At 54.1% G+C, this 10,675-nt stretch overlaps 1 protein-coding gene across 1 annotated transcript in view; it reads right to left on the bottom strand.

Annotated features, from left to right (window-relative positions):
* BID (BH3 interacting domain death agonist) overlaps positions 1 to 10,675 on the bottom strand; it is a 38,184-nt gene that overhangs the window by 15,876 nt on the left and 11,633 nt on the right. The window contains exon 2 of the mRNA XM_011945647.1: positions 1,709 to 1,778. Coding sequence (XP_011801037.1) covers positions 1,709 to 1,778 — 70 coding nt within the window. The remainder of the gene's footprint in view (positions 1 to 1,708; positions 1,779 to 10,675) is intronic.

The raw sequence follows: 10,675 nt of genomic DNA, 5'->3' as shown, positions 1-10,675 counted from the left end.
ATAAACTCGGGAGGCGGAGCTTGCAGTGAGCTGAGGTCCGGCCACAGCACTCTAGCCTGGGCGACAGAGTGAGACTCCGTCTCAAAAAAAAAAAAAAGTTCTGATGGGAAAAAAGGCTGAACCCTATAATTTGAAAGAATCTTTCGGAGTGTTTCGCTGTGACCCCAGCTCTGTGGCCCCGGGCGGGCTGCCTCACTGCTGCCCCGGCTTTCTCCCTCCGAAGGCAGGGAAGGGGAGCGCTGCGCGTGGCGACGTCCAGCCCCGTTACTGACGGTCCAGCCCCCTCACTGATGGGGCGGAGGGAGGGGCGGCGGGAGGGCAGGCGCCTCCTCCGGCGAGTCAGGGCGCCGCACTGTGACGGCGGCGTTCTGCCTGCGGAGGCCTCCAGAGCACGAAGCCGGAACAGCAGCCGCAGGTAGGAAGGGACGGTGGCACCCACAGAGTGGTCTTTTGGACACTGACAAGAAGCCTGGATCAGGACCGGGGGAGCTCCTGCAATCTCCTCTGTTCAGGTAACTAACATCAAACTCGAGCCACTGCCTCAGCCCTCCAGCCACCACGTGACATCCACACCATCCCCACCTCTGGAAAGGACACTCAGTAGGGGCAGCTTGAGAACCTCCTGGGTGCTGGGTGCTCTCCATGCTCAGAAACCGCGACACAGGCCGCCAGTCACTAAGCGCCAAGGCATTAGACTTCGCAGATGCCTTCCCAGAGGCTGCCAGGACAGCGCGAGGCCCCGGTGCCGGGCGCCCTGCAGAGGCTGCAGAACTCGGCAGGAGGGACGGGAGAAGGCTCTGATGCAGTGGGTGGAGACAGGCTCCTGACCCGTGTGCTGTGATTTTCTCTCCCCAGACCATTTAAAGGGAAGGAGAGACAAGGAATCCTTCAGGGAGCGTCCTGCTGAAGGCAGGGCAATGACCGCGGGGGCTCCGGGCTCCCCTCCCAGAACTCCACCGCTTTTATCTTTATAAAGACAGGGTCTTACTATGTTGCCCAGGTTTCTCAATCAAACTCCTGGTCTCAAGCAATCCTCCTGCTTCTGCCTCCCAAATCACTGGGATTATGTGCCACCTCCCCCAGCTATGAAGGGAAATTTAAATCCAGTGGGTTAAAAATGTTCTGAAACACCTTACAGTTTACAGCACTTTTATTTGACCTTTATTGATTTATTTGCTCCTGATAGCAATGGCATGGGTTAGATAAGTATTGTTGTCTTGCTTTTACAGTTGAGAGAATTGTATGAAGTGCTTATCTAATGCCCACTTTCTTGTTTTTAAATCTCTTTTGTGTTTGTTTGCTTGCTTGTTTGTTTGGACAGGGCTGCAGTGCACTGGCACAATCACAGCTCACTGTAGCCTCAAGGAATCCTCCTGTTTAGCCTCCCAAAGTGCTGGGACCCACAGCCTATGGCTGTCAATGGTCTTAAACCAAAAGCCCCCTTGCCCTTGCAGTTAGCCCCAGGCGCTGCGTGGAGGGGCTGCACCGAAAGCGGAGTGCAAGGAAGGTGCAGGACAGGGATAGGGAGGACTTCCCGGCTCTTGCCTGCTTCAGTGACGGGCTGGACGGGGTTCGTCTGTGCGGAGCTGTGGTAAGGGCCACGTGGGCTCAGCCTCAGCCCTCAGGGAGGCGTGCTGGGGGACATGCCGGCCCTTACCCCTCACCCCCGACCCCCTACAAGGCATCCGCAGGGGATCTGGCTTCTGACCTCACAGTCCATGGCCTGGGCAGCGCAGCAGCTCTGACTCACTCCTGGTCCACGGTGTCCCAGCGGCGACCTGGAAGAGGATGCACACAGAGTGGGCGGCTGCTCCTGGAAAGCCCTGGTCAGGACCCCTCGGAAGGACAACGCAGCTGGCCTGGGCTCCAGAAATGGTGGCTGAGCCTAGGTCCTGGCCTGACCAGAGCATCCTGGGTTTCTTTCCTCTTGGCTGGAGCCAAGCTGTTTCCCTCATTCCAGATACTCGCCCAGGCACTCAGTGCCCTGGGGCCAACCCCACACCTGAATTCAGCCCTCCTATGCCACACCAGGAAGACCGCAGGCATCAGGGAAACAGGGCTGTCGGCTCACAAATTATTTTATTATCATAAAATGTAAAATGTTTATATATAGAGAGAATGGATTTGACAATTAAAAAGTTAAATCTTCCGGCTAGACGCAGTAGCTCATGCCTGTAATCCCTTTGGGAGGCTGAGGCGGGAGGATCACTTGAGGTCAGGAGTTCAAGACTAGCCTGGTCAACATGGTGAAATCCCGTCTCTACTAAAAATACAAAAATAGGCCGGGTGCGGGTGGCTCACGGCTGTAATCCCAGCACTTTGGGAAGCCAAGGCGGGCAGATCACGAGGTCAGGAGACAGAGACCATCCTAGCTAACACGGTGAAACCCCATCTCTATTAAAAATAGAAAAAATTAGCTGGACGTGGTGGTACGCACCTATAGGCTCTGGTACTTGGGAGGCTGAGGCAGGAGAATCGCTTGAACCCGGGAGGCAAAGGCTGCAGTGAGCTGAGATCATGCCACTGCACTCCAGCCTGGGTGACAGAGAGAGACTCTGTCTCAAAAACAAAACAAAAGAAAAAACAAAAAAACAAAAATAAGCTAAGCTGGGTGTGGTGGTACACGCCTGTAATCCCAGCAACTCGGGAGGCTGAGGCTGGAGAATCGCTTGAATCCAGGAGGCGGAGGTTGCAGTGAGCCAACATTGCACCATTGCACTCCAGCCTAGGTGACAGCTCGAGACTAAGATTGATCTGAGATGACGATTGCTTGCACCCGGGAGTTCAAGGCTACAGTGAGCTAGGATGGCGCCACTGCACTCCAGCCTAGGCATAGAGGGAGACGCTGGCTCTAAAATAAAATAATGACCAGTCTGGGCCAGGCACAGTGGCTCATGCCTATAATCCCAGCACTCTGGGAGGCCGAGGCAGGCGGATCACGAGGTCAAGAGATGGAGACCATCCTGGCCAACATGGTGAAACCCTGTCTCTACTAAAAATACAAAACTTAGCTGAGTGTGGTGGTGCATGTACACCTGTAGTCCCAGCTGCTTGGGAGGCTAGGGCAGGAGAATGGCGTGAACTTGAGAGGCGGAGGTTGCAGTGAGCCGAGATCATGCCATTGTACTCCAGCCTGAGTGACAGAGTGAGACTCTGTCTCAAAAAAAAAAAAAAAAAAAAAAGGCCGGGCGCAGTGGCTCAAGCCTGTAATCCCAGCACTTTGGGAGGCCGAGACGGGTGGATCACGAGGTCAGGAGATCCAGACCATCCTGGCCTACACGGTGAAACCCCGTCTCTACTAAAAAATACAAAAAACTAGCCAGGCGAGGTGGCGGGCGCCTGTAGTCCCAGCTACTCGGGAGGCTGAGGCAGGAGAATCACACAAACCCGGGAGGCGGAGCTTGCAGTGAGCCGAGATCACGCCACTGCACTCCAGCCCAGGCGACAGAGCAAGACTCCGTCTCAAAAAAAAAAAAAGAATGACCAGTCTGGCCAACATGGTGAAACCCCATCTCTACAGAAATACAAAATTAGCCAGGTACGGTGATGCAAACCCTGTGGGCCCAGCTACTCAGGAGGCTGAGGCAGGAGGATCACTTAAGCCCAGGAGGTGGAGGTTGCAGTGAGCAGAGATCACACCGCTGCACTCCAGCCTGGGCAACAGAGTGAGACCCTGTCTCAGAAAAAAAAAAAAGCTCTGTGTTGGCACATCAGTATAGTAAGGTGTCTTAAAAAGACTGAACACAAATTTCTACAGAACACTGTGAATAGAATGATCCCGTTTTAAAAAGTATTTGCCTGTGCATGTGTGTATAGACACAGTATCAGGTTGAACCAAATGAAATGGCTATCTTGTAGGACAAAACCAGGCACTGGCAGTTTCACATGGTTCCTGAATACATAGGAAATAAAAAGCAAACCGAGGAGAGAGCCTGTGCCCAGGCAGAGGCGGTGGCAGGAAGCAGCACTGCCAGGCGCCTCACCCACCTCCCCACCCTGGGGCTCACACAGGCCTGGGGGCCCTGCACCGCTGCAGGCTGCACCCCACTCTCCCACTGGGGAGCTCAGGAGAAACCCTCGCTGGGTGTGGCCGTGCATTTCATAGGAAGGGACCTGAGCTGCATGACAGACAGGGAGGCACCAGGGCTGGCTCCGGGGCCATCTGCCGGCTCCACAGGGGAGGAAGGGGAGCCTGCACCCACACGAGACAAAGCGCAAGAGAGAGCCCACCCCACGAAACAGGCCACAGAGGCCACAGCACCTCCCAGGGCCACTGCCCAGGCCACGGCACAGTGGACCAGACCCTAGCTTCCGCCTCAAGGTCTGCAGCCCCCGTGCCTCGCCACTTTGTTCTCCAAGGAACAACTTCAGGGGTCTCTGTGGGGAAAGTGCCCACTGTCACCTCCGAGCTCGGGAGGCAGCTCACAAAAACCAGCTTCCTTCAGACTCAGATACACGCCCACGTCACAAACAGACTGCGGCCACCCTGACACTGCAGCGAGTCTCCCACCAGACTCTAACGCTGTGTCTCATGCCGTCCTTCTCAGCCAGGGCGACTTGGACACACCCAGGAAATAACCGGTGCTGTCTGGAGACATTTACGGGGCGCATGCTCCTTTCACTGCAGGTAGCAGTGGGGGCACTGCTGAGTACCCTGCAATGCTCAGGGCAGTCCCACAACCCATCCAGTTCAAAGTGTCGCTAGCACTCAGGGCCGAAGTCCACACCAGTGTGTTCATATACACAGTGAACACCACTAACCCATACCGGTGTCACATACATGGTGGAACACCCACTAATCCAGACTGGTGTGTCACACACTGCAGAACGCCACTGACCCATACCGACATTGTCACATCACAGAGGAAAACCACTAATGCATGCCAGTGTGTCACATACACAGCCAATACCATTAACCCCAGTGTGGGGCATGCTAATAGCTTACATTGTCACCACTAAAGACAGGGCTGGGATGAATACCCCGATGGGACTTAAAAAAATTTTTTTTTGAGACGGAGTCTTGCTCTGTCGCCCAGGCTGGAGTGCAGTGGCGCGATCTCAGCTCACTGCAAGCTCCGCCTCCTGAGTTCACGCCATTCTCCGGCCTCAGCCTCCCAAGTAGCTGAGACTACAGGCGCCCGCCACCTCGCCCGGCTAATTTTTTGTGTTTTTAGTAGAGACGGGGTTTCACTGTGTTAGCCAGGATGGTCTCAGTCTCCTGACCTCGTGATTCGCCTGCCTCGGCCTCCCAAAGTGCTGGGATTACAGGCGTGAGCCACCGCACCTGCTCCCCCATGGGACATTTTCTATCAAATCCATGATCACATGGGATAACAGAGGGGCGAGGTGGTGTGGCAGCCTCGGGAGAGGACAGAGTGAGGGCAGCTCCCCTGGGCTGTGCCTTGAGGCCGCGCGGCCCAGACCCTGGGGGCCCCATACCCTGGGGGCCCCATACCCTGGGACATGAGGCCGCCTCCTCTGGACAGTGGCCTCCGAGGGCTTTAGGAGCAGGGAGCGGCATTCCTAGGCCTGGCTGGTCAACTTCGGGCAGAGCACCAGCCCTGCATCGGGTAACCTCTGGCTTCATTTGTCACTTAAGAAAAAATCCAATGAGTCAATTGCAGCTGTGAGTGGGACTCCGAGGGCGTGGATGCAGACTCCCTGGAAACCACAGAGGCTCCCCAGTCAATAGCGGCCCTACCCCCATCCCAACCCCTAAACAAAGTTGCCAGTAAGAAGGAAACTCAGGCAGCCAGGAGTTCATGCCCCTCTCTTCCAAGGGCCAGTGGGAAGACAGCCAGGCAGGTGGGGAACGGGAAATACCCCCACCTCACCTCAGTGAGGCTGCCCTCATGCCAGGACGCTCACAGCCAGGATCCTCGAGGCCCTAGCAGTGAGCAGGGTGAGGGGCCAAGCCCTGCATGTGCCATTCCCCCAGTCTCCAGGACTCTGCCGGACGGGGGTGACAAATACTATCTCTGACAACAAGGACCCCAGCAGGCACCACCAGGCCCCCTCCGCAGGCCTCCCCGCCAGTCCTCACCACAGCCTCGCCAGGAAGGCGCTTCTGCCCTGGTTTCAGAGACACAGCTGAGGCTCCAGGGGGCCCAGGGAGGGCAGGGGGCCGCTTCGCTGCTGCTGAGCTGGGAGGCGCCAGGCCCGCACGAGTATGCTCAGATGCCAGCTTTGCTTCTGAGGCCCGTGGGCCTCCCATGCACTCTGGAAGCCAAATGTCCTGGAACTCATTGAAAACACCACGCAGTCGGTCAGATAGAGGCCTGGGCTACATGGGGACAGGCACAGCACACAGGTGCTCCCAGAGGAAGATTTGTAAGGGCCAGATCTCTGAAGGGCAGTCCTCCTGGGCCAACATCATCCCTGCCTTCCTGGTCCCACTCACAGGCGAGAGCTGACTCATTGAATTTCTTTTCTGTTTTTGTTTTGTTTTGTTTGAGACAGAGTCTCACTGTGTCACCCAGGCTGGAGTACAATGGCGTGGTCTCAGCTCACTGCAACCTCCACCTCCCCGATTCTAGCAATTCTCCCGCCTCAGCCTTCTGAGTAACTGGGACTACAGGCGCCCGCCACCACACCTGGCTAATTTTTGTATTTTTAGCAGAGATGGACTTTCACTATGTTGGGCAGGCTGATCTCGAACTCCTGACCTCATGATCGCCCGCCTCAGCCTCCCAAAGTGCTGGGATTACAGGCGTGAGCCACCGTGCCCGGCCTGAATTTCTTTTTTTTAAGAGATGGAGTGTCGTTATATTGCCCAGGCTGGCTTAGAACTCCTGGGCTCAAGCAATCCTCCCACCTCAGCCTGAACTCCTGGGCTCAAGCCATCCTCCCACGTCGGCCTTCTGAGTAGGTGGGGCTTCAGGTGTGCACTACAGCACTCAGCTAAATTTATTCTTAAGTAACAAATGACTGTCACTACGTTCCCCAGGCACACACACACCTCCTAAACACTATGCAACCTCGAGGTCACCCACACGCTGCACAGGAGGGCACGCCAGCCCAAAGCCAGGACAACCCAGCTCGACTCATGCCCTGGCCACCACTGACACGCTCTGTGGCTTTGGGGTGGCATTCTCCCACTGGTAGACGTGCTGGGCTTGCTGGCAGTGCAGGCACTGTACTCAGGGCTAGGGACAATAGCAAAAATGATCCATGTGTCCCTGGCCCAGTGGAGCTTATTTACAAAAATATACCATTGTAAATACAGTGGACACCATGAAAACAAGCATGTGCTACTCTAGGAAAATCCATCCACCTCCCAAACTTCACGGCATGCTCTGTGCAGCGCCAAGGAACGCGCCAACCAGGGAGTGTGAACACACAGGCACTGTGACCTAGACTGGTGACCCAGAGAAGGGGCAGTGCCATTTGGGTCAGGGCTGAAGAATGCCCAAGAATTAATCAGAAAAGGAGAGGGGCAGGGAAGGAATTCCTGACACTTCACTTTTCTGGGCCTTGGTGTCTTCAGAAAAATAAAGGGTTTGCAGGCCGGGCGCAGTGGCTCACGCCTGTAATCCCAGCACTTTGGGAGGCCGAGGCGGGCGGATCACAAGGTCAAGAAATTGAGACCATCCTGGTCAACATGGTGAAACCCTGTCTCTACTAAAAATATAAAAATTAGCCAGGTGTGGTGGCGCGTGCCTGTAATCCAGCTACTTGGGAAGATGAGGCAGGAGAATCACTTGAACCCAGGAGGCGGAGGTTGCAGTGAGCTGAGATCGTGCCACTGCACTACAGGCTGGGCGACAAGAGCAAAACTCCATCTCAAAAAAAAAGGAAAAGAAAAATAAAGGGTTTGGAGAAGGTGATTTCCTTTTTGGTTTTTTGTTTGTTTGTTTCTTTTTCTGAGACGGAGTCTCACTCTGTCGCCCAGGTGGGAGTACAGTGGCATGATCTCGGCTCACTGCAACCTCCGCCTCCCAGGTTCAAGCGATTCTCCGGCCCCAACCTCCTGATTAGCTGGGATTACAGGCGCCCACCACCACGCCCAGCTAATTTTTGTATTTTTAGCGGAGATGGGGTTTCATTATGTTGGCCAGGCTGGTCTTGAACTCCGACCTCGTGATCTGCCCCCCTCGGCCTCCCACAGTGCTGGGATTACAGGCGTGAGCCACCGTGCCAGCCTGTTATTGTTCTTAAATGAACACATGTGAAAGGTTTTATTCAACTCATTTTTAACAGGGGAAACAGCGATGTTGAAATCATTCGAAGGAGTCCACGAACTGTGTGCACAGGCAATGGGGAAACTGGGAATGCGCTCACAAACTGAGGCAAAACTGGGCCCAATAGCCACAAGACACTGGTCGCTTTCCACGGGGCAAAGTTCAGTCGCATTTCTTTTTTCCTTTCTTGTTTTTTTGAAATGGAGTCTCGTTCTGTCACCCAGACTGGAGTGCAGTGGTGCAATCTCAGCTCACTGCAACCTTCACCTTCTGGGTTCAAGTGATTCTCCTGCTTCAGCCTCCCAAGTAGCTGGGGCTATAGGCATGCACCACCATGCCCGGCTAATTTTTGTATTTTTAGCAGAGATGGGGTTTCATTATGTTGGCCAGGCTGGTCTTGAACTCCTGACCTCGTGATCCGCCCCCCTCAGCCTCCCAAAGTGCTGGGATTATAGGTGTGAGCCACCGTGCTGGTGCTGGCCGCAAAGGATTCTTTAACTCAAAAGAAGGGCAGGACTCATGAGACTGCCCTGACCGTTACACAGTGCAGCGAGAGTTCAATTCAACTAAGCCTCCTTGTGCTTCTTTGACTAATTTAGGGCCATGCAGTATCAAACAGCAACGAGGGCACAAAAGCAGCTTCTCCCTGGCTATCTTCAGAAGGAATCTTAGATTGCCCTTGAACACCATCGACAATCTGCTATTCTGAGGGCTGGAAACGAAGCCTAAGAAACCACCAGGCTCTGGCCGGGCACACTGGCTCATGCCTGTAATCACAGCACTTTGGGAAGCCAGGCAGGGGGATCATCTGAGCCCAGGAGTTCAAGGCCAGCCTAGGCGATCTGGCGAAACCCAGTCTCTACAATATATGTAAAAACTAGCTGGGCATGGTGGCATTTGCCTGTAGTCCCAGCTACTGGGGGAGAATTGCTTGAGCCCAGGAGGTGGAGGTTACAGTGAGCCAAGATCACGCCACTGCACTCCAGCCTGGGCAACAGAGCCTGACTCTGTCTCAAAAAAGAAAGAAAGAAAGAAAGCAATTCCAGCAGGTTTCTCCTGTGGTGCCTGTGCGAGTGAAGCCCACCCCAAGGCGACGCAAGGGCGTGTTCTCAGAGCTTGCAACAGCAAGGGACTCAGCCGTTGTCATTCGCCTTTGCCCGGCAGAGGCTCCAAGGGAAGCTAGCCTTCAATCTGTTAGGTGCACCAATGGCTTCTCTACTTGGTCTCAAGTTGGATGCAAGCAGAGACAAAACTTGAGGAAGCTGCCAGTCAATCCAGCCCTGGCCATGTGAGGCTGACAGCATAGATTCTAGTTACTGTATGGCTTCCCGGATGGTTGCTAGCGACAGCACCCAGCTCCATAAGCTGGCCTGTGGCCTCCCGGGGGTCCTTGAAGGTAATGGGGTCTAGTCATTCCTGTCTGTACATTCAGTCTCTTATCTCTCTTACTGAGGTGCCTCAAAGAGCTTAAGTTCCCCAGCTGCTGGCAAGTGACCTTCCTGCCACGCTGTGAGCTGAGGCCGGGCCACTCTTTCTGAGGAGGCCGAGACCTCGCAGGCACTGGTCCACGGTCACCTCAGTTCCTCCAGAAGTGGCTGGTCAGCATCCTTCACAAATACAGCATTCCAGGGAAGGAATGCTGTTCCCAGCTGCACTAGGAACTTACCCAGTTATATATCGGTTTGAGAAAAAGCACAGAAGCTAGTCCCTCAAAAAATTAAACCTAGAACTACCGTTTGACCTAGAATTCAGCTTTTGGGCATTACGCAGAAGAACTGAAAAGTAGCGCCTGGAACACACATTTGCACATCCATGGTCACAGCAGACAAAAGGCCAAAATAGTCCAGATGTCTAACGGATGAGTGGAAAAATAAAACATGGGGTGACACACGATGGACACACGCTACAATACAGATGAACGTGAAGACACTATGCTGGGTGAACTAAGCCAGTCATGAAAGGACAAATACATGTGGTTCTATCTCCAAGGGGTGCCCAGAGTAGTCAAATTCACAAGGATCAGAAAGTACAAAGGCACCTGCCAAGGGCTGGGGGCGGCAAGTTAGCGTTTAATGGTACCATTTCTGTTTTGAAAGGTGAAAAAGTTCTGGAGATGGTTGGGGGTGATGGTTGCATGACAATGAGACTGTACTGAATGCCACTGAACTGTATGCTTAAAAATGCTTAAAATGGGAAATCTTATGCTATATCTATTTTACCGCGATAAAAAATATACACTTAAAAAAGAGCCAGGTGACCCGGGCGCGGTGGTTCACGCCTGTAATACTAGCACTTTGGGAGGACAAGGTGGGTTGATTACAAGGTCAAGAGATCGAGACCATCCTGGCCAACTTGGTGAAACCTCGTCTCTACCAAAAATACAAAAATTAGCTGGGCATGGTGGCGCCCATAGTCCCAGCTACTCAGGAGGTTGAAGCAGGAGAATCGCTTGAAACTGGGAGGCGGAGGGTGCAGTCCGCCGAGATCGCGCCACT

The sequence above is a fragment of the Colobus angolensis genome, unplaced genomic scaffold (genome assembly GCF_000951035.1).
Source record: "Colobus angolensis palliatus isolate OR3802 unplaced genomic scaffold, Cang.pa_1.0 Scaffold242, whole genome shotgun sequence".
NCBI classification, from domain to species: Eukaryota; Metazoa; Chordata; class Mammalia; order Primates; family Cercopithecidae; genus Colobus; species Colobus angolensis.
Note: the sequence above shows the minus strand (reverse complement) of the source record. Positions and strands in the feature narration are given on the sequence as shown.